Below are 27,052 nucleotides of genomic sequence, written 5' to 3' on the forward strand. Positions count from 1 at the left end.
GATGTAAAATTTGTTAAAACACAAATTAGGCTCACGTCAACTGTTTCTCCCTCGCATTGTGATGTTGAAAACAAATAGTGTTTCATGTTTTAAAGTGCACCAAATCACAAGGCAGCAGCTGCTTACAATATGAACAAAAAGGGTTATGTATAGCAAGATATATACCAAAACAAGTACTTGTTTTGGATTACACAAATGAACTATTTTCAATGCTCTACAGAAGCCTTTAAGAATATATGAAATATTCCAAATCATCTCTTTCAGAAGAATATCAATTCAAATCCAAAAGCATACTCTCTTTCCTCTTGCCAGGAAAAATGTTGGCATTTTATGTTTCTGCAAACCAATAATATGTTGAAATGTCACTTTTTCATCTCTGTGACGTATAAAGTGAGCAATAAACACCACATTAGAAGGTATATGTTGTGGTCGATGGCACAAACAATACTTTATTCTACAGGCTAGGGTCGTTTTAACCAAACGTCCGCTGGCTAATATTAGTGAACATTTCAATACTATAACATTAACCATGACCTTTACCTAACGATAACCATGATGACAAACATTTTCCTAACCTTAACCAAGTAGATTTGGTGGCTAATGAAACTAACAAAGCAAACAAATGTGGCTAAAAAAAAAATAACAGGCTAAAGTTACAGCCATGTGACATTGATGCAGGCTCCACCACATTGGCTGTAAGTCTAAATGTTGATATGTAATGTATTTTTTATTCAGAAACATTGGCATTTCAACATATTTGTTGCTTTGCAGAAATGTAAAAAGGCAACATTTTATTCTGGCTATTGGGTTGTCTTGGCAAAAAACTGTGAAATTTTGTCTGTCAGTCGGAGGAGAGAAACTATAAATGTCAGAACCTCTTAATATTTGGTTTTGAATTAAATCATCAGCCGTTATATGGAAACACAAATACTTTTACATTTAGAAGTAAAGTAGCCTTCAAAGGTTGAGGTGGGTTTGCGAATAATGACAGTCCTCTAAACCGCCAGCGGGCCATCTATTTTAAGAGCATCAACACTTCTACTCTCTAGAAATCATGTTGATACACAAAGGGGTGTCACGTTCCTCCCCCTTACTTCGACCAATGCTCCCTAAGGTTTAGAGAGCTAAACTAAAGTTCAAAGGTCCTATTCATCAGAGTCTATCTGTAAAATTAACCAACGTTGACTGCACACACAAAAAATAAATAAATAAAAATCCAGGCGAACTCATAAAACCCCCTTTTATCAGAGCAAGGTGGGCTATTCACATAATGCCAACTGATAGTTTTTATTTGTTTGTTTGTTTGTTTTTTAAAATACTCCAGTGATTCAGTGTGCCCAAAACCCCAACACCTGAGCTGGCACGCACACAGGTTCACCTTCAGTATATGCTTTCATATTACAGATATACTGGAAAAAACATAGATCTTAAACAGTCACACTTTTGGTCACAAGTCAGTCTCTCTAACCTTCAGGCTGCTGCTTCTCCCCCTGGGACACAGTGTGAATGATGAGAGTGATATATAGTGCAGGGGAGAGACCAGGGAGAGGGTTTGCTGAGATTTGATCCAGGTCTTTCGGGGTACATCCCTGTTTATTCACCTGCCACCTCCAGGACTGTCTGCAGATGCACAAAAAAAAAAAAAAAAAAAACAAATAAATCACCAAGGAACAGCCTCAACCCATCATCCCAGCCACTGAAAGTCAGTGAGGATGATTAACAGGCTTCAGAAATATATCTGACTAGTAATATGTGGGTCAAAGAAGGGTATTCATTCGTTAATGATAATTTTTTGGGGTCATCAGACCAATTTTAAGGTTTCCAAGAGTAAAGCAAGAATACACCAGGCAAACATGGGACCTCATTTCACTTCTCAATGGAATTCTGATGTGTTTCTGAAAATTGGTGCATATCACCGGTTAATCTGTTTTACTCATTAAAATGTGGCCCAGATATTCTATGTTCTCATATTTCAACAGTATTTGCCAAATCTTTCTGGAGTGTCACTTTGTCCATGGTAAAATCGCTCCTCACGGGCTGTATTCTCCTCCCAGTGCCCGACAAGTCCCACCCTTCAGAGAGTGCTGCCTGCACATGGAGCAAAACAAACGTAAAAATAAAACAACCATGACAATGCTAATATATATATATAAACACCATTCTCCACCATGTTTGTAGAGCATATGGATATATAACTTACTTTCTGACAGATTCTTAAAAGTTCACAAGTTCACAACATAGTAGCAGTTTTACAGACTGAATCCTCTATATTACAATACCACATGCTATTTATTTTGCATTCTGGAGAATAACAAATTTTCAAGCAAGTCAGAGGCAAAATGCATGCTTAACAACCTTTCACTATAGAAAATCAGTTCATTTCAATCAATCAATGCTTTAACAGCCATAAAACAGTTCATTTTTAAGTTTCATGGTTTCTTTGCATATCCCTCCAAGATACATACATATCATCATTTCATCAGAGGGCTGAGACTGCAGGGGAGCCAGGAAGCATGTCCCTGTAGGAAGTGAGTGTCTTGTTCAAGGACACTTTGACAGGATGGATGAATTGGCTGGGGGAGAGGGAGAAAGTCAAACCTGTGATCACCCTGATGTGCTCAAGCTTCATGCTTTATCCATATCCATATGGACTGCAAGCACCAATCTCTTAAACCAACCTAAATACTGGTGGCTCTGTCACCTTTGTAAAACCTCACAGATTACTTGAGCCACTTGATAGTATGTTTTGTGCATATGTTTCTGGCCTTCTGAGTAGCTGATTCTTACTATTACTATTTGTTACTGAACTAGTAATTACTTACTTAACCCATACTTTTTTGTTTGTTTAGTTGGTTATCATTTTTAGAGGCCAGGTCATGAAGGTCTACTGAAAAACAAAAGTTCCTTTGGTGTCAACAAGATGGAAATAGAAAAATAAGGCCTGCATCACAGCATGGTAACAATAGCCAAAATAAATTCATTTCGCTTTGCTCCTCCAATATTCATTCTCAAAAAAAAAAAAAAAAAAAAAAAAAAATCCTTGGAGCTGGAGTTTCATCATGTTGCCAGTAGATGTCACCCACTGACCACATAACATGAAGGGAGCTTTTTATTCAAGGTGCCTTCTGTTTTTAGGTTGCGAAGGACCACACACATTATAGCCAATTATTTTAGCCATTTTTTTTCATATGTAAGAGGTAAAAAAAAATAAATAAATAAATAAATAAAAATAAGTAAAAAAAATAGTACTACAGCATTTTTTTTTTTCTAAAAAAAAAAAAAAGAAAGAAAACGTCTGTCTTTCTTTTTAATTTAATATTCGCAGAACAGTAGCCTAACCGTATTCTGTAAATCACAATACCCGAAATACCAATGCTTATGCTACGCTATAAAATTAATAATGCATTGTTTGTTGTTGTTTCTGTTGTTTTCATTGTAAACCAAACGGCCGTGCTACAAAATGTAAACTTTACTGGATTTATTAGCCTATATCTTTTGGAGCAAGTTGCATATTTCAGCGGCGTAATGAGTAAATCTGTGTGTTAATATGTAATGCAGTTATACGGCAAAGTTAATATATATAAAATACGAAGTGTGTCTAAGTTTTAAAAAAAGAAAAAAGATGCTCAGGAGGGTGGACGGAGCCAGGATGTGGCATGTGTGCATGACGTCATTTGTCCATGTACTGTGCGCCATTTTGGAAGAAAAAAAATCTCGGATAATTTCCGTGGTCTTGACAGATCTGGACCCGAGTGCTCACACTGATTGTGGATGTTATCTTTCCCCTTAAGCAAGTTGCATTGGTCGAACTGGTATTGCAAGCTGTGTACAGCAAGAGCTGCTAAATGAAGCAATGGCGGGTAAGCTACTTTTGAAGGCAGGGAAAGGATCCACCTCACTTGGTGTGTGTGATGGCCTGAATCTGCAAGTTAGCTAGCCAACGTTAGCGCTGGCCAGCTAAGTTGCTAGTTGTCAAACTGTGTCACTGTCAGGTCATTTTATCAGCAAATTGTGTGTTTTATCCGATTCAAACTAACGTGCTGCTCTTTTCGTAGGAGTTGCAGGAGGAAATGATTTTCAGTGGTGTTTCTCTCAAGTGAAAGGGGCGATAGATGAAGATGTTGCGGAAGGTAAGTGAGCTAACGTTAGCTTGGCGGCTAGGCTAAAGCGTTAGCTAGCTGGATCTGATGCTGCTGCTGTGTGGGCATCTTCTCGGGAAGTGAACGATAGCTAAATGGCCACACGGGTTTTAATATAGTTCAACTGTGGGAATTGATGGGTGTCTAATTGTGGATTAATTGAATAAGACGTCATTTTCTGGGTTAAGCACAGATCGTTGGCTTGCTAGCGAGTTGCTAGCTGCGGCTAGGCTATTAAAGGGGAGCGACCGTGTCCCTGACGTCAATGTGCTGCGTCCATAAATTGTCAAGTGACATCATGCTTGTTTTTATGAATTTGTACATTAATTGTTTTAACCGTTTCATGGGATGTGTTGGTGCCAGAGACACCATGTATCCTCTGGTGGAGCAGAGCAGCTCTGACATTGGCCACAGACTCAGCTGACAGTCATACTGGCTTTGCACTGGCGCTCATTAACACAGTGATCATGAAAGCTGGGCTATCTGCTGAACTCTGCTTTGTCTCTGTTTCCAGCTGACATAATCTCAACAGTTGAATTCAACTACTCTGGAGAATTACTTGCTACTGGAGATAAAGGAGGCAGAGTAGTGATATTTCAGCATGAACAGGAGGTAAGTGCTGATCCTGAATGAAATGCGGTGACTGTCTTGACTGAGTTGTGCTGTGGTGTGATGCCATGTTAGTGTACACCTTGTAGTGTGTCTTATGTTTTGCTGGTTTTCATTTCAGTCAAAGAATCGTCCACACCTGCGTGGGGAGTACAACGTCTATAGCACTTTTCAGAGTCATGAGCCAGAGTTTGACTATTTGAAAAGTTTAGAAATTGAGGAAAAAATTAATAAAATAAGATGGCTACCCCAACAAAATGCTGCTCACTTTCTACTTTCAACAAATGGTAGGAATTTTGTTCATTCCTTTTTAACATTTTGATATATCAATAAGCTTTGATACTGAAGAACACATATCACATACTTGTTTTACAATATACATGTGTGTCTGATCTGTTGTCGTTCAGATAAAACTATCAAATTGTGGAAAATAAGTGAAAGGGATAAAAGAGCAGAAGGTTACAACCTGAAAGATGAAGATGGACGACTCAGAGACCCCTTTAGAATCACCTCTTTACGGGTATGTTAATCATACGTTAGTCATACTTCTTGAACATAGCTTTATATAATATGATGAAACATTATATAACATGAAACTATTCCTAATGGCGCTTTTTCTTTTCCCAGGTACCAGTGCTGATGCCAATGGATCTCATGGTAGAAGCAAGCCCACGGAGGATCTTTGCAAATGCGCACACCTATCACATTAATTCCATTTCTGTAAATAGTGATCATGAAACGTACCTCTCCGCAGATGACCTAAGAATAAATCTATGGCACTTGGAAATCACAGACAGAAGTTTTAGTATCCTTTCCCTGTAACAGATAGCAGAGGTTAATCTTCAGATGTGTGACTCATCATCCGTTGATGTTGTTTGCTTTGCGTGACGACTGAAGCCTCGGGGTACAAGTTTCGGAGCGGTTCCTTAACAGTGTGTTCCCAGATATTGTAGACATCAAGCCCGCCAACATGGAGGAACTGACAGAAGTAATCACAGCTGCTGAGTGCCATCCACACCAATGTAATGTATTTGTGTACAGCAGTAGCAAAGGCACCATCCGCCTGTGTGACATGCGAGCAGCAGCACTCTGCGATAGGCACTCAAAGTGTAAGTACATTCAGTGAGCATGAGGCGAAGGCATTGATTGGTTGTCAGAGGAAACAGTTCCTCTGTATTTGCTAATACAGCAGGAAGGATTGACCTTTCAACTGTAGCATTAACGACGTGTTGTGATTTATGTCAGCTGTCACTGTAAGGATGCTTCTGCTTTCAGTCTTTGAGGAGCCTGAGGATCCAAGCAGCAGGTCCTTTTTCTCTGAGATCATCTCCTCCATCTCGGACGTGAAGTTCAGTCACAGCGGACGCTACATGATGACACGTGACTACCTCTCCGTCAAAGTTTGGGACCTCAACATGGAGAATAGGCCAGTGGAGACGTATCAGGTGCCTGTGCTACAAAATCGCATGATATGCAGTGACTTGCACCCTGTTTCAGTCCAAATGGAAGTAAACCTCACAGAGCTTGGACTGAAGTTAAAATCTCACCTTGCATAGAGTAAATAGGTGCTCAGTGGTAAACTACTACTTGCACAGTTTGTCATTGTAACAAATATACACCGGGCATAAATTAAATATTTTGGCTCTTTTGTTTTGTTGCAGGTCCATGAATACCTTCGCAGTAAGCTCTGCTCATTGTATGAAAATGACTGCATCTTTGACAAATTTGAGTGCTGCTGGAATGGCAGTGACAGGTGGGTGTCTTTACTGTTTTTGTATAGAAAGCATTTCATGTCCTCCTGGTCATTGTTCTCCATTTCCTGTATTGACTCATACTTTTGGATATAATTTGGCTGGATTAAAGAGCTGCTTTTTTGTTGGTGACATCAGAGTCGTATGGCAAGTTCAGGTTGATGAGCAGTCTTGTTTTCTTTTTTTCCCCCCTTCAGTGCCATCATGACTGGCTCCTACAACAACTTCTTCCGGATGTTTGACCGCAACACCAGGCGGGACATCACACTGGAGGCGTCCAGGGAGAGCAGCAAACCACGGGCCACCCTCAAACCACGCAAGGTGTCCACTGGTGGCAAGAGGAAGAAGGATGAGATCAGCGTGGATAGCCTGGACTTCAACAAGAAGATCCTCCATACTGCCTGGCACCCCAAAGATAATGTGATTGCTGTGGCGGCCACCAACAACTTGTACATTTTCCAGGACAAAATCAACTAGAAGATCGGGGGCTCCAGAGGATAGGGCTTTACCGTACCTGTGTAGTTAAGCCTACTACTTGTCTATCTGTATAAGAAGAAACAGCCTCGTTGTCCTCCTGGTGAAGAATTCGAAAGCACGTGTCTACTTTTTTTGCCACAGGAGGTTGATCCATAGGCCTGTTTTATTTTGAGTCTGAGCTTAGGTTGTTTTTGCCTTTGGCATCAGGGCAATCAACAATGCCCCCTGACACAGAAAGCCCAATTTGGGTCTAATTGACGGAATGGCACTCCCTAGAGGTCAAACTCTTGAACGTTGGTGTTTGTGTTGACATTTTAAGCCTTCATTTCATGATTTAACGACCGAACTCTTGGAAGCCCTAAAAATGACGTCTTGTCAAAGTTGTAACACCATTGCAAAGATTTTGGGCCCTTCTGAAACATGGATTGATGGCCAATAAGCCTAACTCTAACATTCCCCCATTGGCCATGTATTCAGGCCAAACTACTGGTGGCAGAGGTCATGAATTTGGAAAGTGGACTTATTTTTCTCCTTCCTCCCTCCTATTACTTTACCCCAGTCAATACGGTGACATAATTTCACTGACTGTATCTACTCAAATACACCTTGTCATCCACATAATAAAAGAAACTAAAACTACAGATGTGTTTTTAAATTTAGAAGTATGTATTAAAACATGTTGTTCTTTATTGCTTTGCATGTTTTTATGTTGTAGAGAGGTGGAAAAATGTCCAGTCACACCACTGTCTTTTGAGCAGATCTCAAGCAATCTTGTTATGGAAATACTATTTGGGGCTGTAAGTTTCAGAACCACTGTTGGAGACAACCGATCATGTGTTTGTCAAGACATTTATTTCTAGTTTTTGACCATGTTTTAGGATGCAGGCTGGAAAACTACATGGCACAAGATGGGGCCCAGGATAAAGGGAATCTGCAGCCTTAATACCTACTTCTATCAGTGACAGCTACAAGTTATGTCCCCAAACGTTTTACAAACCTCATGTGCATTATTTTTAAATCCTATTTTATAGAGTTATGTCCTCATATACTGCTGCTATATGTGGCTGTCTATGAAAACACATTAAGAGGAGGAAAATTGCACACCATACAGTTTATGTGATAGAGTGCCTCCAACTCATGTAATAAGTAGGAAATTCAGACAGGCCTCATACATGTGCCCTTATTCATTTAGTAGGGATGTCACTCAAATTTGAACTACGTATTGCAAATGTGGATCTTCTCTCTCTAGTTGTGAATGCAGAAATGAAGGTTGACTACACAAAACATATACTGATAACATTAAAACAAACACATAATAATGCATTGTCTTTGTCCATTGATTCCTAACATGGTGGCAATGTATTCACTTGTTTATTATTTTGACCAAAGTTCAATAAAATATTGTGTTCATCTGCATGTGGTCCTTACATCTTTAACAGATGGTGATTCGGGCTTCAAGCTCTCGTTAGGTGTGTAAATTCAGTGGGGCCATTCAAAGTGATGAATACAATCATGTTTTCAATCTTTATTTTGTCTTGAGGAAAAATGGACTAACTGCTGCATAAGCTACCATATTTAGAGTTTCATATATCTATCTATATATAGATATATATATCATAATATCAGTATTCCTGTTGCATGTTACATTTGCAATTGAGCAATCATTAATGGAGGATATTTTTTAAACAATCGGTCAGCAATGATCCCTTCGGCATAGAAAAAGTACAAGTCAAAATACAGAATTTCCTTTCATCTATTGATGATGTGTAAAAGAAACAAAACATACAAGAATCAACAGACAGCAGATTGATTTAAAGCAACAGAATTTTCATTGAACAAAGCATGTCGGTTCCCAAACATGCAGATGTACGGAACTGGAAGCAGCAAAACAGTCATCACCGGGCTAGGGTGGGCACTACTGCAAGGAACAGAGGATTGGTCATTGTTGAGTACAGAAGTAGACACAACAGTAAGACAGCAATGACTGATCCTTGATTCTCCATGATTACGTGTGTGATATGGCACAATCAACTAAAGTGGGGTGTGTCACATGGCCACATCTCCCTTTATCTTCAGAAAGTCCCATTTTAAGGCATGCCAAGCTGGTCACATCAATGTAACAGGTGTCACAACACATCTCCATCCTACTTAGTAGGTGTGGTGAGAGGTCAGGCGCTTCCCAATGTATATTCTACGAGGAGATTGACAAACAAGGAAAATGGTTAATATACAGAGCAAATGATTCTAGCTACAAATGACAATCCCACAAAAAGATTTACTACCAAAAATACTCTGCAATGACACTTTACTCAACATTTTAATATTGTAAGGAAGCAAATAATCACTTCAGGATCCTTACTAGGAAAAAATATCTGTACTGCATTCTTTTAATGACTCCCACAAGTACCACTGGCATTTATTAAGTTCCTCAAGGACTGCCATATGGTTGTCATCTCAAGAATCCTTTAGAGGTCATTTAAGTCTTTCTACTATTTTGAGTGTATGGAAGTTAGATCAGATTTCAACAATGTTGCTTACCCTAGGCCCACAGCAAGTATGTGAGAAATGATTAACGAGGGGAGGAAAAGCTTCAGAAAGTCAGCTGAGAGAACGCCTCCCTTCTTCATGACACTGGTGTTCCTAATGCTGAGAGAGGCTGAGCGCTTGGGGTGCTTCAGCAGGAACTCCCTACAGAGGGGCGCATCAATTTTTCATTGATTTGGAATTCATGTTTTAAAAAAATCAATAATTGCCTTTCTAATGTCATAAGTTTAAAAACTCTGCCCACAGACATATCAGAGATTACATTAATTGCAGTTACAAAACGCTGCCCAAAATAGACACACTAAGATTAACCTGTGTAAATGATTGGGATGAAAGGTCTTCAGCATAGTAACTCTGGTAGCTGTATTCACATGTGACAAAGTGATTAATTATTTACTGTCTAATTGTGCAGTGGCAACATTTTTGTCTTTCAGCACATCTTACAAGTATGTTAACTGAGATCATTCCTAAGAGATCATCCAAACTTCCTAACATACAACATGGTTAGGATGTTTGGACACACATTAAGGGCAAAAATAGTGATGCCAACATACTTTGGTGGGTTGTTTTCAGGTCGACTGGACCAGTCCCAGATCCAGTCAGCATTTTTCTTCATCAGGTTCTCTACTTCCCGTCTTCTCTCTTGGTAGTCCTCATCCGACTAAAAAGCATTAATTGTGACAATTAACTAGAGCACACTTGGTGTTGTCAGGGGCTTGAAAAGTCAAAACAGTTACCTTACAGACACCCTTTTAAAACAGCAATGTAATAAAAACAAACCAACTAGACTGAACAGTTTACCTGTGAGCTGTTTCCCTCTGAGCCTCTCCACAAAAGAAGTGGGGTCTGTGCTCTGAGTGGGCTAGAATAAGGCAGAAAACAACACATTAAGGAAACTTATACCCAAAATTCACAATTCCCAGTCTGGATTTCCTTTTTTTTCCCTCCCCCCACAGACCTGTTGCATTGTGAGCTTCCTCTGGAGCTATTCCTGCCTGACTCATGCTGTGCATCCAGCAGCATTTTCTCCACGTCCCCCTCAAGGCTCGATGTGGGGATCTGCTCCTGGCTTCCGTGAGGACTCACACCCTGAGAGCTGAAGTGCAGCTCAACCCAGGAGCCTTCAAACAAAATCAATTGCACAGTCTTGGCACAGACACACCACTCGCTTGTTATCCAGATAAGCGCCAGTGCAGTATTATTGGCAACACTATAAATACAAGGAGGGTAGGGATTACCAGATAATGTTATAATAACTTGGCATGGACTGGCCTTTTGTAACCTCGGTCCTCAATGAGCTTAATTATCTGACTGTGCTAAGTTTTAGCTGAACGATGGAGTGGCATTTTGTCCAGTGTCTACATGTCTTACATATCGCCAAGCTAAAGCACAGAGCTGGCTAGCTGACTCGGCTCATCACACAGACAGTACACAAGGCCAGTTTGTTTTGTCACGTCGTGTTTTTCGCAACTATCGTCTAGCATTAGCATCAAAGCTGGCCAGCTATCCATTGTTCAGCCTCATATACATTACCTTGCAAACTCTCGTCAGATGGTATTTCCTTTTGCTGCGACATCCTGGTGATATAAACCTCTTGGTTATCTCGCTGCGCGGTTTTAAATGCCTATATTTAACGAAATGGTGGCGAAATCAGTGTAGCCAGCTGGTGCTCTGACTACCACAATAACAATGACGCAGTGCTCTGTTTATCTAAAATGTGATTGGCTCTTAAAGGAGGCCACGCACAAGACGTACCTTAGCGCACGTACACATTTTTTGAGCAACTTCCCACCCACCACTGACTCCGCTGTAAACATGTGCTGTCATGTATTTATTTGCTGAAATTACAGCTGCCAAACTTCATATTGGCTTTGGTCAGGAACAATGGCAGTGATATTGCTTTAGCTGAAGCCAGATTCTGCTCCTGGCACCTCCTGGTTTCTGCTTGTTTTGGAAGCACTTGAGCTGGTTTGTCTGCAGGTGGCAGCCATAGCTCACAGTTCCCTGTCTCCCTCTCTCCAAGGCCATGTTTCAGGACTGTGTACCCTGTCATGAAGGTCATTCACCTCAGCCAGGTCTAAGCTCCATGACTGGGCACCATGACAATGTGATTTAATGTTAAAATCAATACTGACTGTAGTGAAGTCAATGTACACAAGACTCCTTTATAGCCTTACCAAAGAGGTATGATTTAAAAAAAAAAAAAAAAATGTAATTCTGGTTAAAATTTTGCTTGGACTAACCAGACTAACATAGTGTTAACTGAGGATCAGCTCTACTATCACAGCTTAAAATCAATGTTAATGTGTTCAAACCGTGCCATAACAGATCTCTGCTGTGTCCCGGAGGAGCAAATCAAGCCTTAGGTCTCTTATTAAAAAAGTCCTATGGAGATGATTCTGTTTTCGACCAGTGTGATGAAGCGGGGTATTGGGAAGAAAAATTATGAAAAGGTGTTTAGTGGCATGAAATATACTCAGCGGTGCTGCTTTTTGATGAGATAAACAGATTCACTTATTGCTTATGATTTCACAAGGAAGTGTCTCCAAATGAGAAGCTGTCAAAATTAATTATGTTTTTGTGCACTTGCTACCATGGGGAGTAGCAGGATTGATTGTTCCTGCTAAATTAAATCGCATCTACAACTAAGATGGCAAGGTATTATTCTGGGCTGTCTTCACCTTCATGGTAGCCTAAAATTTATAGTGGGATATAGTTAAATAAAAATGGTACCTCCTTACCACAAACAAGCCGGAACAAATAAATATTAAAAATGGGATTCTATTTAGGACTGCCGCCACAAGCTCTTGTTTAACCATTTATAGATTTTTGTCTTGTTTTTTCTTGTGCTTGTCAGGGATCATTGTCTTAGTCCATTTTGACACGCAACTGAGTGAACATGAATTTAATAAACTATATTTACTATAGAGTCTGAAGCAGGCACATTCTGATTGGGAAAGAAACACGGAGAGCCTTTTGAAATTCTCTTCACCCTGGCAGCGGAGAAAAAATATGCTTGTCGCACTGCACCACAACATTACTCTTCTATCAGTGGGAAATTTGCCAGTAAGCCAACTAAGATAGATACGAGTAGGAATGTGACATATTACGGCGTTACAAGGGCCACTAGTCACCATTCTGAGTATCAGAGAGAATGACATAATTTATGGCACTCCAATTAACAGAAGTGAGCAAAACAGCACGGTCTGATTCAGATATAGTTCATATGTTATTAGCCATAGCTATTAAAAAAACAATATGAGCTCTTAGAGGATGAATGCTCAAGTATAAACATATATTGATAATAGGTTTAGGCTACTTAAAGAGGGCCAAAATGATTAAATATTTACTTATCAGTAAATGCATTTTACAGAGGTTGAAGGATATCAAACAATTAATCAAATATTGCTATTATATAAAGGCAATATTTATAATTGTCTAATAACCAAACCCTTTGATACCATCATTGTCAGCACTTTGGTTAACATGTGTGAGGTTAAAATAGTTAATAATGCAAAACCAATAGTGCTCAATCCGAGGTGAATGAACATGTATGAAACTATAGGCAATTAAGAGATTATCAAAACAATATCTCTAGTACTATCAGATAACAACTTGTAGCTGATTCTGTTAAGTTGTCTTTATGCTCACACAGTGTTGTCAGTGTGTGTGACGGGGGAAACACAGGCAGTAATACTGTGTGTAAGTGTAATGAATGTTGTGTTCCGCTCCACGTCCCAGCTCTCATTACAAGAGTGCTCCTACCAGATGGCATGTGTACCACAATGAATGCCGTGTACAGTGTTATGATAATACCCCCATATCACTACATTGATTTTTTTTCCCATTTAATGTGTGCTGCAGGGCTTTTATCAAAGCTTTATTCACAGTTCAACAATGAATGTAAAGGAAGAAATAGGCCTACTGTAAAATAACAATAAATAAAAAAAACGAACAAAAAAAAAAAAAAAAAAAATACTGGAACAAGTTACATTACCCCGTGTATCACCTGACAAAACCAGTGAAAAGCTGGTCTTAGAGAATACCACAGGTCCGAGGCGGACAGTACACAAGCTAGGACTTAAACCTGCACAGTTCTATCTTCATCCTCATTACAGAAGCTTTTATGTAATCTTTAACTAAACATTTGAACGTGACCAAAAGATCCAGCATCTGAGCTGGCCAACTAACATAGTTTTACAAGGTCAACTACAAGCAGCTCAAACACAGGTCTCATCCATATGAAAAAAGAAATAATATCATTTTCCTTTGTGGCAAATGGAATTCAGAGGAAATGTCAAGAAAGCAAAATATAACTTCAGTATGTGCAAAATACAAAATACTGATTAAAGCCTGTATTAAGCCCACTCAGGAAGTCCTACCTCTAATTATACCAGACCAGAAATGAGCATCCAAAAGACAAACACAGACAACCACAGATAACCACGAATAATCTGCCCTTATCAGAGATGTCATCTCCCATGCAGAAGAAAGTCTTATCCTGTTTTGCATCGGCTGAGACCAAGAGAAGGAATTAATCAAGTAAAACATGGCCAAATGCAAACGGTCTTAGAGAAAGATCCACCATCAAAGAGTGGATTAAGTTCATATGAAATACTAACTCCAACAATATTAGTCAGAGACAGAGCACACAATCATCCACTCAGACAACAAATGACTGCTACCAGCAGTAGCTTCATCGTTACAATGGATGACCATGGTGGAACACCCCATGCATGAGCTCCTTTTCAACCGCAGGAACTTTCCCCAGGGACTAGGAGCCTTTTGAGGAACTGTTTGCATTTCGACTGTGGGGACCAGGGTCTAAATTTAGCTCTGGGGACTTTTTTTTTTCTTTTTACCACAAAAAAGGCCCTGCTCGGGTGGTAGGACTTTCTAAAAGCCTAAGAACTTTGGGGGTGATCGTTGCTGACTGGTCAAACTCACCCAGTGTAACTGCTTCAACTTGTATTGCTGTGCACCACTTCATTCAAAAACAAGGAAGTACTCTAGTATCGATTTAGGGCCAGTTCAGGACAAAGAGAGGACATTTCTCTTTGTCTGATAACATTAAAAGTTAGGCTTTGCTGTTGGCTAGGCACAATGCATTTCTCCTCCTCATTCTCTCTCTCTCTCTCTTCCTTTCCACACACACACACACACACACAGTGCTAAATTCAATTGTGTTTGTCCGTTCACCAAAAACACCCCACCCCCATTGGCACCACTTATTACTGATCAAGTCAATGGTGTGTATGAACTCACTGAAAGAATGCTTTTTATTGAACGTGCTTATATTTCTGATGAACGGCAAACTGAACGGCTCTTTTTGCAACGAATGAACAAGAGTTAACGATGCTCTGGAGAGAGTTAATGGCACTCAAACAGGTTTTATGGCACCTGAGGCCAAGGCAAACAACTGGCATTGTTTTCTTAGTTAGCCATGGATCTTACCACCAATGCAGTCCATTCCTCATTGAAAATGACATGCAAGCATACCCACCATTCTCCATGGAATTTGCAAAACCGTTCCCATCAGCAGCACCAGGGCTAAACGAAGTTTCAGCCGTCTGAGGCTCATTAAGAGCTGTTTGCTTCACGCATGGATGAGACCAGACTACTATCCAGCCTGATTTTGCTGTGTGTGGAGTGGGACATGTAAACATTGACAAAGACAGAGTGATTGGCAGGTTTACAACCATGAAGTAGAGGAGGATGGCATTTTAAAAGGGGGCCGAGATAAGTGCAAAGTTTGTTAACCTGTTGGGATTATTTTGTTCTATGGTGGATGGTGGAATAAACAAATGGATTACACTAAATAACAGCAGGCAGTGACAATAAATGGTGAGTGAAACAACCATTTAGTCTTTATTGACTTAAATTTAGGTTATGTGGAAATCAGTCAGAATGTTGAATCTGTTGTTTAACTCCATGCTTACCGCATCTCTGTCTGTGTCACTGCCTATGGTGTTGCAGATTAGATGATTGGAGGAATCAATCAGATCGGCTCATTTTAAAATAAAAAGGATAACATGAACGTGAACTGGTTCATTTTTAGGGCTGTGAACTTACTTAAAAATTCAAAATCGTGAACTATGAATGTGAACTAGTCCATTTCGGTCTGCGTGAACTGAACTTTGAGGGTGTTCTTGTGAAGTGTGAGCTTGTACAACACCAGACCATGTAAGAGACACTCACATTTGCTGCTGCTGCTCAGTGCAGCGAGCAGGACGTGACAAGAAAATAGTATGTTCACAGATACCACACCACAGCAACAGCGGCCGGAGGAGCCAGCTCTTCTCCAATAGGCAGGACACTGCTCACAGAGAAAAACACTGTGTCAGAGGTGTCAGAGGCTGTTTAAACAGTTTCAGTGGCTTGAAGCTTCACAACTATAAAAGACGATGTGCAAAACAGCTGTTGCTTTTTCATATGTCAGCAGACTGATTTGCATGATCTTCATGGATCTTTAGACTGTAGTGGAAATGCAGACAGCAATGGGCCGAAGCAACCTGTTAGTTCCTTGAAACATAATGCCTGGGGCTACTTTACCTGAGTAATTTGTGTGGAAAACTGCCCATAGAGCACCTTTTGTCAGCAGAAGCAAGAGGTCTTAAATTCATGTTAAATCATGAAACTGTCGTACCAGAGGTTTAAAAAAAAACACAATAACACACAACATAGGCAAGGGTAAATGATTGGCTCAATATTTGAGATATGTTTTTGAATGTCTTTCTTTCTAAACATACATCTAGGATGAGTATTTTGGCCATTTTTTGGCATTATTGATTGTATATCATGTGGAGTGCAAAATTATAATACAAATATGATCATTGTCGTACCTCTGCAATGCTAATACTATACCTTACAGCTTCACAGGCTGTTTGGATTTTGCCATCCATCCCATGATGTTTTCGCTTTCATGTTGAACAAACCACTGTATCTTAAAAGATCAAGATCAATGTAAATAGATTCTCCTTCTGTGTAAGTACCTATTACTGTGTATGGACCAATTGTACTTGGCGTTGGCTATATTTTGCTGTGCAAATGGGAAATCCATATTATCTGCTTACTTTGTTTGAATGTGATATCAGCTGTCTGGTTCCCGGATGATCAGCTTCTGTACTGTCCATGCTGCCAGTGGATGAAGAAGTGTGGACTTATGTTATGTTGTCGTCTGGTTGTCATACAAAAAGACACACAGAGACAGCTTCCAGCAATTCTCAAAGGAAATGGACATTTGAATTCTTACCCTGGGAAGAGAATGACATAGAGGTAGTAGTAGTCTACAACTAAAGCGTGTCAAGACAGCTGGCGACCTGTCCAGGGCGTTTCCCTGCCACACCCAGAGCCATGCATAAATGGATGAATAAAATTCACAAGTAGTTTTTGAATTATTTTATTTCATGGAACAAAACGGAGACAGAGAGAAAGCAACATTACCATCGTGTTAACATCTTTTGAGGAATGAGGAATCTCATTTGTCAATAACTATAAATGAGAATCAATAAACAATACTGTAAAACTGTTTATTAAGTATTTTTGTAGTGAGATACAGTGATACTCTGTTTCACATTAAAAGTGGTAATAGAATCTGACCATGTATCCATTTTGATGCTACCTTTTCCATGCTTGAACCTGCAGATGGTGTCCCTCACTCTCCCAAATTGGAGAGGAGGTTAGGGTTAGGAGACACACCCACATAATGTGAAAGTCACAACAGCAGTTAGTTGATGCCAAAAATACAACACAGCCTTTGCATGTGATATGGGAATGTTTCAACAGGCAAAGTGCCGCACCGATTATTCTGTGATCCACTTCCAGCTTTGTACCAATACAGGCAGTCTGAATCGACGTAGACCCATCTTAAGCCCAGTACATCTAGATGCATCAATGAACTGTGAATCCTACCAGCCTTAGTCTGTTTGTGAGCCTTAGCCAGATCCCCTTTACTGAAGTTCTCGAGTTTGTCAGTATATCCTATTCTATTCTTGTTAGTAGAAACTGCTCTGTCTGCAGCATCTGTTCAGTCTTTCTTGCCACAACAGTTTACAGCTGCTTTCACTCCAGACTGTAGTCGTACAGCATCCCTAGAAGCATTTTCTACAGCATATCTGCAGCTCTTTTAAATTCAAGTGACTCCACTGTCAGAAGTTCTCTCCTTATCCCCTCATTCAGTCGCTTGTTCGCACACTATGATCTGTCAATATATGATTTAGCCGAGCCCTCTGAATGCTCTGCCAGACGCTTTAGCTCCATATGCTGCAATACACTCTCCCAATGCTGACTGAATGGGAAAAATGAAATGCTCTGCAAGCAATGTAGTTGTCAAGTGGTCTCTCAATGCATTCTGGAGTATACATTGTGGTTTGGAACATACTTTTCTTGCTCTATATAAATTTTCCACAAACCATTCCTCCAGCCTTACACGCTATATTTCCCTGTCAGAGGTATCTGTTTTTTCCCCCATGTAGCCTGTCATCTTTTAATTTATTCACTTGTCAATAACACTAAATTTGCTGATCAATGGCGCAGAACCTTTTAAGACGCTGGGTAACTACAATTACCATAATGCATGGCTTGACCCACCTGATAGTCTAACATTATCTCAACTGAAAAATCAAAGTGAGAAACATGCATCACACCTTTTTGGCCGATTTCTTAATAAGTTATATCATTCATCATGTAAGGGGCTTGGGGATCATGTAAGCGCATTTAATTCATTTGTAGTGCCACTGCTCAGGAAGCCATAACGTCTGACCTCCTTTTCACTGACGGAAAGCTCGTCAGGCAAAAACATTCTTATGATAATGTCCACTAATGGCAGACAGTCAGCCATGGAATTATTTTTACAGCAGGAACCATAAAGAGCCATGACTGGAAAATAACAAAGATATAGGAAATTAATTGCACAGCTTATCAACAAAGGAGCAATTAAAACACATATTGAATCTAACAAATTATACTGAGCACAAAAACTATTGCAGTGGGCACGGTACGGTGGAGAAGGTATGTTTGCAGCAAGTATCTACACGTTTGGGGCTTATCCACATCACTTACAAAATACTGCAAGAAAATTCAAATTGGAGGTTTCTTAACATATTCAAAATAATGTGCATATCTAGAGGGTGTGTAACACTTCAAATATAGTACTTCCAAATATAATACTTCCAATATATTTCTACAAGTTTCTACAAGTCCCCAACATTGCAACCATGACAACTTGCTCAACAGATTATAGCGATGCTGCTCCCTCTTTATTTCTGCCCTCCCCTGTCCTTCAGGGTCCTACTGGCTTGGTTTTTTTGCACTAGTAAAATTCAGGATGTTGTCTTTGTTTGCTTATTTTTCATTTTGAGCACCACTTTGTTGATGAAGCATCTGAGTTGATGTTATTTTCTCAAGATGTACAAGCAAACACGCATAATCTGACATAACACGTGTGCCAAGTCAGTAATCGTGACAAGAACCGTCAGCTCACCTGCACATAACTCCCTGTCATCGTTACTACATCATGGTGAAAACAATGGGGCTCCATCGCTTGCTGAAATGGTAAAATGATGTGTTTAATTACAGTTATTAAATTACATTTTGAAATAAAGCAGGGTGGTCTTGTTAACTTGTTGATGCAATAACAAAAACACAACCAAAATGCATAGCTTGATGCATAATGAAACTTCCATTTAAGGTAATGCAGAATGATTCTCTCAGCTGGATTGTTTTGACTGCCTGTTTTGCTCTTTGTTTATTTAGATAGTAGAGTCTTGAGCATTGATGGAGAGTTGTTTATTGTTTAGAGCATCAGAATAATCTTGGCTAAATGCTGCTTTTAGGTGATTTTCATATTTTGCTTTAGGTCTATGTCAGTAAGAGCATCAATAGAGTACCTTTTCACACAGAAGTTTCTGATAATAGGAACAGTGATTCCTCACATTAATAATATAAAAGATGTAAGGATGTAAAAGGTCTTTGCTTCACGGGACACAAAAGAACTGTCTCTCCCTCTTTGTCATAATAATTTAAATACTGGAGATGATGATAGGTGTAATTTATCATTAATGTGAGATGAAATTGATGCTCAACATTTTCAGCGAATGTTTGAATCATTAAAATAAATTAATTCACACGTGTACGTCTTTATTATTTTATTTTTATCTAACCTTTACCTTTACATTTACTGTACAAGGCAGTCACAGAAGTACATTAACATCATATCAAAAATGAACACAAAGTCAAAATCCACTATATTAGTCATGGTTGCACATCAATAACTCAGCAATATTGTGGCTTATGATTTCAGTTTTTACTTGAAATCAATTTGATTAATCAGCTGCACAGTTCCTCTTGGATTTGCTTCACTGAACCTGTGAACCTGTCAAAAGGAGATAAAAGAAAGACATTGTTGACAAGCTCACAGTACATGGCGAGGGTGAGAAGGAGCAGCAGAGAGGCCATGGAGAGGTAATTTTCAGTCGATAGTGTGATACACCTTGCTGTGTGTGTTAATTGACAGCATACTGAGGGATGAATTGTGGTCCATCGCAGCTGGCTGCTGAGGACAGTGATAAACTACAGCAATGATAGGGAGCTCGCGTGTGTGAGGGTGTGTGCATGTGTGTGTGTGTAGTTGTGAAGGTGATGAGGAAAGTCTGAGCAGGAAAGGTAGACATGTTTCTGGAGCACGGAGGCAAGGGGCGGGGGGTTACAGCGGAGAAGCTAGTGCAGAGAAGTCTGGAATTGAATCCGATCGATAGCACAGACAGAACAGGATGGCTAAGGAAGAATTATGGTGGTCAGAGTGGGAGATTTGCCAGAGCTTTGTTTGGTATCAGTGAGGATCTGCTGCAGAGGACAGAAAGCCTTGCTGGAGATGGAACTTGTGAGTCAAGTTTCAACCAAGGAAGAGTGTCTCTGCGTCTGATGATGATTAATGAGGGAAATTAGTGGTTTCAAACTAGTAGGAACTCACTGGTGCAGTGTCGATCTTCTTTTCTCTGTCTAAAGCTGAGCATCACTGACATCATCACACACGATCCCTATAATTTCTCATTTTAACAAGTCACAAGCAAGTCTTGCATTATCCCGGTCATGGGAATATTTACAGTGGCTCACCCGCTAACCTCTCACCCCTATCCCACCTCGCTCTCTTGCCATCTCTCTCTGTCTTACACACACGCGTGCACGCACAGATGCATCTGTTCATACAAGACATGCTCTAGGGTCAGAGTACTTCAGAATATCCTTTAAAACATTTTGTTGTTTATAAATTATAACTTTAGAGATGCATTTTAATGCACTTAGGATGAATACAGACAGATTGAGTGCAGCCCGGGAAAAAAAGTCTTGGCACCTCATTTGCTTGCAAAGGAATAACCTTGTTATACTGACTGAATAAAATAAAACTCTTGAAGGAATTAGATCAGGGCAGTATGGGCTAATATTTTAAAAGTTCTCAACACAGCAGAAGGAAGTGCCTCGTTGTTTGATGTTCAGTGTTTTTGGTTGTGCACTGAAGGTCCATGTCCAGTGGGTAATTCTGTGCCATTTTGACATGTACTTGTATCAGCTTAACCTGGTGGTTTTATTATTATTATTTTAGATTAAGCTTTCTCTAAACAGAAAAAATGAGACTATAAATAATTTAAGCAGTGTTTCATTTTATTTAGGATTTTCATGGGAAAAAGTAGGTAAAATATGATTGAATGAAGACATGAATGAGCAAAGACTACGCCGGCTGTTCCCAGAGCATGACCTACCATTTGTTGATGGGTTTTATCCTTGCTTAATTCCACATCCTTCCCGCTCCCTGGCTTTCTCAATTCCCAGTGGAGTCATGAGCCCCTCTCAGAGAGGCATGTTTTGTTTTTGTGATGAGCAAGATCCTAGCAGGATTTCGTCATCCAGATGCTGTTCACACTCATTGAGAGATCTCAGATGTCAACTTAAAGCACCAGTTTAAGGCAATCTGTCACTAACCACATTTTTAGTTCTTTCACTGATACGACAGGCCATTTAAGGATTTTTACATGTTGGAAAAAATTGCTGGCATCTTGCACAGTGATACTTAGATAGCTTGAAAGATGGTACTTAAATATTTATGCACATTTTTAATGGTTCATGCATTTAGAAACTGGAGTTTAAAATAGACTACTTCATTATAAATTTCAATTGTATATGCAACGGTGAGAGAGAAGAGAATGAGTGTGACATCACATTCAGCAAATTAAACTGCATCCTTCTGCTGCCTACTTTCCTCAGAATGTAATTTGATTAACTTGCATCCTTATCAGTTCAACAGAGAGGAAGTATGACACACCCACATTGCACAGAGCTTAATAAATGACTCCACCATTCAATTAAAAATCACTCTATTTATCACTGGCTGTAATTTAAACTCATTTGTCTGAGTCTTGGCGTGATCCCGCCGTGACATTGGTATTTCTGGGATGCAGTCTTTTCTCGTTGCCTGTTTGAGATACAGGAGTCGGAGCTTCAGAAAGCACTGGGTGTTATAGGTGAGAAGAATTAGGAGGAAATGGAGAAGGCTGACTGTGAAAGTTGTGGGAATCCCTGCCAGGAGCAGCTTATAAAGCATCGTTTTATAAGCTGCGGTGTCACAGACATAAATTGTGATGCTATAAGATGACCTTTAGAGTGGCAAATAAATCATTGATTGTGGTGCCAGTAGACAGCAGAAGAGGGTGTGTGTGTGTGTGTGTGTGTGTGTGTGTGGACTTTGAGATGAGCAGTAGTCACACAATTTGTAGTCAACAAGAATGTACAGTGATGTAGAATGAGTTATAAGAATATTAAATTCGTGCCACCCAGAAATTATATGTACACAAGACACCAAACATTTCACTTTCAACAATTGTGTCATCAAACCTTTAATGATTTACATTTAACAAACTAATAACAAGATATTACCATGTCCAACTTTGATAAATGTGTGACTTTTAAAGCTTCCTTTATTTTTGTTTAGTGAGTGCTATGACATTTTGGCAGTCAATCTCTATATTGCATTTTGTGCTTTACAATTGCAATGTAGGTGTACAGTGTAGCTGCTCAAACATTTTTATCAGACTCTATCAAATATGTTATTGTGACTCAACAATTAATTTAAAAGGTGGTTATTTTGAGTGTCAGTCATTTAAATTAACACTGACGTAGGGATGAGAGAGAGGAAGCATGCTATAACCCACATTACACGGCATGATGTTGAAATATTTCAAGTATTTCCTAGAAAAACAAAATGTTACCCAATCTCAAGTTCCTCAGTATTTAAATATTGAAAACTTCTGTCAAAATTGTACTGACTGAGAGTTTTATTTTATTGTATGGCAATCAGTTCATCAGTAAACAAGTGGGAACATTATTTGGTAAGGAAAATGATCATTTATTAAATGTTGTTATAGTTGCCACCACACATTTTTCATGACATGAGTATTTTAATAGAGTCCCTCCCGCTTCTATAATATTCAAACATATCAATAGCAACTGTGGATATTGGTGCACTAATAAAACCATACTATTATAAAACAACCTTGTGGAAATACACTTGTCTCACATGAAGTCTTTGTCACACAGAATAACAAATAACATTTGTTTTCTAACAGTCAGTGACTTTTTTTAGGCTACAACATCAATATTTCACGTGTCACATTCTTCGTGGGAACTCTATCAGTAATGGGTCTATAGTTTACCATTTGTGGTGAGTAATAGATGTTGTATTTTAAGTCTGGGAGACATGGGTGAACCCAAGCATGTATACCACAAGAATCTCAAAACACCAGAGTCCCAGGAAGAAAGTCATGGGTATTATTCCATTATTAGATAGGAGTAGGGATTCCTGGAAATGGGTTTAAGCGACTATGAACAGTGCTTAACTGCATTCCAGGGTGGCTGAAAAATGTTCCGAAATGCAATTTGATGAAAAGGTCAATAAAGTAAACTTGAGCAATTCATCAAAAAGTAAGCTGGAATGTTAAAAAGGAGGGGAGGATGGGAACATTGATTAAAGACCCATTGTGGGAGCACAGCACATTGACAAGATCGTGTGGATATTAACATGGCTGTAATTTGCAAGGGACGCTCACACTTGTATTGCTGTATGATTTCTGTTTGACTTCAGGGAAGGATTTAATGATATCTCCAAGTGAACCGGTATAATTCATGGTAAACTGCACTCAGTTTTGTTGTGCCACCATTACCTCCAAGGCATAATTTTCTTTTCATATAATTGTCTTGCTCTCACATGCTTGTTATGAGAAAAGGGGCTAGTGGGTGGTGGGGGGATAGTAGATTGTGTATGTGTGTGTGTGTGTGTGTGTGTGTGTGAGTGTATGTGCGCAATTTATTGTCACCAAGTACTTCCTTCCTAGTGTACAAAGCTATGAAATATGTGTTTTTTGCCATTGTCTGCTCTCACACTCTTTTCTTAGATGTGTTTTTATACCAACGAGCAAGTAAGAGGGAAAATTTCAAACTAAGGTGCACCATTGTACCATTTCATTTCTCTTGCAGACTAACTGCCATTAATATACAACTCAATTTGGAATATTAATGAAATTAATGGCCATCTTAAGCTCTTTGTTTGTGAGATGTTGACATTTCAGTGGATGCAGTATTTGTATATTTCAAAATGAGCACCAGAAAACAAGATGGACACAAGATGAATGTATTATCCCTAAATCAGGCTCAAACCATTGACCTAGGATATAATTTTTGAATCCAGCTATCACATATTGCATGCCATCCCCTGCAAATTTCTTGTTGCCGTCATCAACATACTTTCTAGTATTACAGTATATCAGAAAATTAATATTTAAAAGACTCCAATTTTGACTGCAATTCAAAATATTCTTTGTTATCAAACTAGTCTCACACATAGCAACAAATACATGTACAAAAGATGTGATAGCTGCCCCTTTTCCCATAATCCAGAGTGTGCACACAGGTCAGTAGCGTGAGAGTGTCTGTGAGAGTGTGACACTGGGATGATGACACATTTTCCATCATGGGTATTCTGTTTGCTCTATAAAAAAAAAAGCCAGTATATTGGACCATTATCTTCCCCCTCACCACTTCATCACACACACACACCAACACACCATGTATCTGCAGTCACAAGTATTGCTATCATAATTTGGTTGTTGGAGGCCTTTTGTAACACTTTCACATGGTAAATAACTGTGTGGTTTGAGCCTTTAATATCTGCTTTTTTATTCCCAACATGATTGTTTTTACTGCCACATTTTGCTCAAAAGAAATGGGCAGCAGCCTTAAGTCATCTGTCTCACTGTCTTTCCCGTTTAAACCCTACAATCAAATTCAACATTGGCTTTAAAGCATGTATTATAATACCAAAAAAAAGATGATCCTAATCCCTGATGAAGTATAAACACTTACAAAGCACATGGCTGTGCCCAAGTAGCTCACCTTATACAGTGTGTATGTGTCACCTACTGACACCTGCTGTATCCACTGACACTATCAAAGAATAAATAAGAAATACAAAAAAAAAAAAAAAAAAAATCTTTAAAAAAAAAAAAAAGTACATAGAAAAAGCTTCACCTGTAAAAAGTCCCAATATCAGAATGTGAATCTGTAAACTCTAAGTTTGGTACATTATAGATAACATGTAGGGTTGATGTAATACTAGCTGTTAAACAAACTGTGCACGCTCAATATTTTCCGAATGATAATATCATAAAACAACCCAGTGCTGATATAGAAATAAAAAGAAGCTATATGTGCAATGGTTGACATATTTCAAATATTAATGAGATATTTCGCCAAGTCTTTTAAGGTACTATTTACATTCATAGGCAAAGGAATATATTCAAGAAGACTTGTAATGTAAATGACTATGCAGGCACTATTGCAGGGATAAATGGAGGCTTTTCTTAAATGTTTACAAAAAAAAATCTCATTTATAAACCTCCTCTGTCAAATTTGCAGAGGATCTTTTTGAAAGACCTCCTGAAGTCGTTATTGAATATAGTGTATATCACTGGATTTAGTGAGCTGTTGCAGTAACCAAACCAGAAAAACATTTTGAACAATGTCTTTGGGACACAGCAGGACTCACATAAAGCAGTGAGTGTGTATGTGAAGAAAAAGGGGAACCAGCAGAGAACAAACACTCCCATGACCACAGCCAGAACAAACGTGAAGCGCTTCTCTCTGTTCTGCCTGCCTTTCCACCTGCTCATTTTCACAGAGGCCTGCGCGTCTCCCTTTGGGGAACTTTCTCCAGGCTTCACCTGAGTCACTTTGGTCTTTTTTATACCCCTCTTCTTCTTTACTGAACACAGGGTGGTTTCATTCCCATCAGACGAGGAGCACTCTTCCTCCACGTCTACCCCGTTGACGTCTTCACCCTCCCCCGCTCCACCCTCCTTTCCGTCTCCATCTTGCCTCTCCGGGGGGTCCAATCCATGCTGCTTGTCACCTGGCGTGCCTTTTTCCATTCGCCTGTCACCTGGCAGGGCTCTGGTTCTCTTCTTGGCAACCTGATAGATCCTAACATACACCAGAATCATGATGACGCAGGGGGCAAAGAAAGAGGCAGTGCTGGAGAATATGATGTACCATTTCTCTCCATTAATTTCACATTTGGGACCGTCCTGCTTATCTCCTTCCTTTTCCATTGTGATAAGTGGCGGGAATGAAATGATGGCTGCCAGCACCCAAACTATGAGCACGATGCATTTAATCCTGCGTGGTGTTCTTCTCAGGTTGTACTCAATGGCCTGAGTGATGGACCAATATCTGTCGAGGCTTATGGCACACAGGTGCACGATGGATGAGGTGCAGAAAAGTACATCCAAGGCCAGGTAGATCTCACACCACACTTTACCAAAGTACCAGTAGCCCATCAGTTCATTAGCCAAAGAGAATGGCATTACCAAAGTGGCTACCAGGATGTCTGCACATGCCAGTGAGACTAAAAACAAGTTCTGTGGTGCTCTGAGGGCTCGACAAGTTGTCACTGCAATCACCACCAGGACGTTGCCGAACACAGTCAGTAGGATAAGAATACCCACCAGTATTGTTAGAGGCACAGATGTCTGCACGGCATAAGGGTGCCTGCTCGGCAAAGTCCCATTTCCGCTGGTTAAGTTATCACAACCCATCAGGATGATCTGTGGCGTCCCTGATATGGGCTGAGCGACACTTTGTTTGGAGTGGCTGGAGCCTGTGTTTACCAGCAGCCCATAAATTTGATCCATTCAAGAACGAAGCATAACAGAATGAGGTGCCTTTTTATTTTGCTTGCTAGAAGACATTGTTTGAAGAAGTTTGTCTTTTGTTCCTCAGTCAGAAAAAAATCCCTCACTAGGCAAAATCACCAGCAAAAAACAACAATATATGTTCATTTATTCCCAGATTCAAACATCACATGTTTGTATATTCTGGAAAAATATTCTTCATCCACCAACCTTTTAGATTAAAAACTCGCCAAAAGGTCCCTTGTAAGACTTGTCAGAGAGCAGACTTGACCTCTACAGGAAAGATGCCCCTTGTATC

General features: G+C 39.6%; 3 protein-coding genes across 3 annotated transcripts; 1 reads left to right on the plus strand and 2 right to left on the minus strand.

Moving 5' to 3' along the window:
• The first annotated feature begins 3,679 nt into the window (after positions 1-3,679).
• Positions 3,680-8,386, plus strand: LOC115372359 (protein phosphatase 2, regulatory subunit B, delta). Its single transcript, XM_030070184.1, has 10 exons — positions 3,680-3,860; positions 4,056-4,130; positions 4,654-4,751; positions 4,870-5,035; positions 5,156-5,268; positions 5,376-5,553; positions 5,693-5,857; positions 6,024-6,193; positions 6,410-6,501; positions 6,697-8,386. Exons 1-10 carry the CDS (start codon positions 3,854-3,856, stop codon positions 6,974-6,976), a joined length of 1,344 nt encoding a protein of 447 aa, XP_029926044.1. The 5' UTR covers positions 3,680-3,853; the 3' UTR covers positions 6,977-8,386.
• Positions 8,387-8,477: 91 nt separating this feature from the next.
• Positions 8,478-11,222, minus strand: bnip4 (BCL2 interacting protein 4). The gene is made up of 6 exons (XM_030070185.1): positions 11,054-11,222; positions 10,479-10,641; positions 10,322-10,382; positions 10,075-10,181; positions 9,515-9,664; positions 8,478-9,167 (listed from the first exon to the last, which is right to left on the minus strand). The coding sequence occupies exons 1-6, from the start codon at positions 11,094-11,096 to the stop codon at positions 9,125-9,127; spliced, it is 567 nt and encodes a 188-aa protein (XP_029926045.1). The 5' UTR covers positions 11,097-11,222; the 3' UTR covers positions 8,478-9,124.
• A 14,230-nt stretch (positions 11,223-25,452) lies between these two features.
• Positions 25,453-26,859, minus strand: LOC115372178 (alpha-2A adrenergic receptor-like). The gene has a single exon (XM_030069859.1). The coding sequence runs from the start codon at positions 26,752-26,754 to the stop codon at positions 25,453-25,455; it is 1,302 nt and encodes a 433-aa protein (XP_029925719.1). The 5' UTR covers positions 26,755-26,859.
• Positions 26,860-27,052: the final 193 nt, after the last annotated feature.

The sequence above is a fragment of the Myripristis murdjan genome, chromosome 15 (assembly GCF_902150065.1).
Source record: "Myripristis murdjan chromosome 15, fMyrMur1.1, whole genome shotgun sequence".
In the NCBI taxonomy this organism is placed as follows: Eukaryota; Metazoa; Chordata; class Actinopteri; order Holocentriformes; family Holocentridae; genus Myripristis; species Myripristis murdjan.

Bases quoted from the DNA above. Each gene is read 5' to 3' on its own strand.
- LOC115372359 (XM_030070184.1), top strand. The intron at 4,131-4,653 runs GTAAGTGAGCTA...CTCTGTTTCCAG, and splicing joins AGATGAAGATGTTGCGGAAG to CTGACATAATCTCAACAGTT. The intron at 6,194-6,409 runs GTGCCTGTGCTA...GTTTTGTTGCAG, and splicing joins GGCCAGTGGAGACGTATCAG to GTCCATGAATACCTTCGCAG.
- LOC115372178 (XM_030069859.1), bottom strand. From the start codon at position 26,754: ATGGATCAAATTTATGGGCTGCTGGTAAACACAGGCTCCAGCCACTCC.
- bnip4 (XM_030070185.1), bottom strand. From the start codon at position 11,096: ATGTCGCAGCAAAAGGAAATACCATCTGACGAGAGTTTGCAAG. The intron at 10,642-11,053 runs GTAATGTATATG...TTTTGTTTGAAG, and splicing joins ATCTGACGAGAGTTTGCAAG to GCTCCTGGGTTGAGCTGCAC. The intron at 10,383-10,478 runs GTCTGTGGGGGG...GCCTTATTCTAG, and splicing joins GGAAGCTCACAATGCAACAG to CCCACTCAGAGCACAGACCC.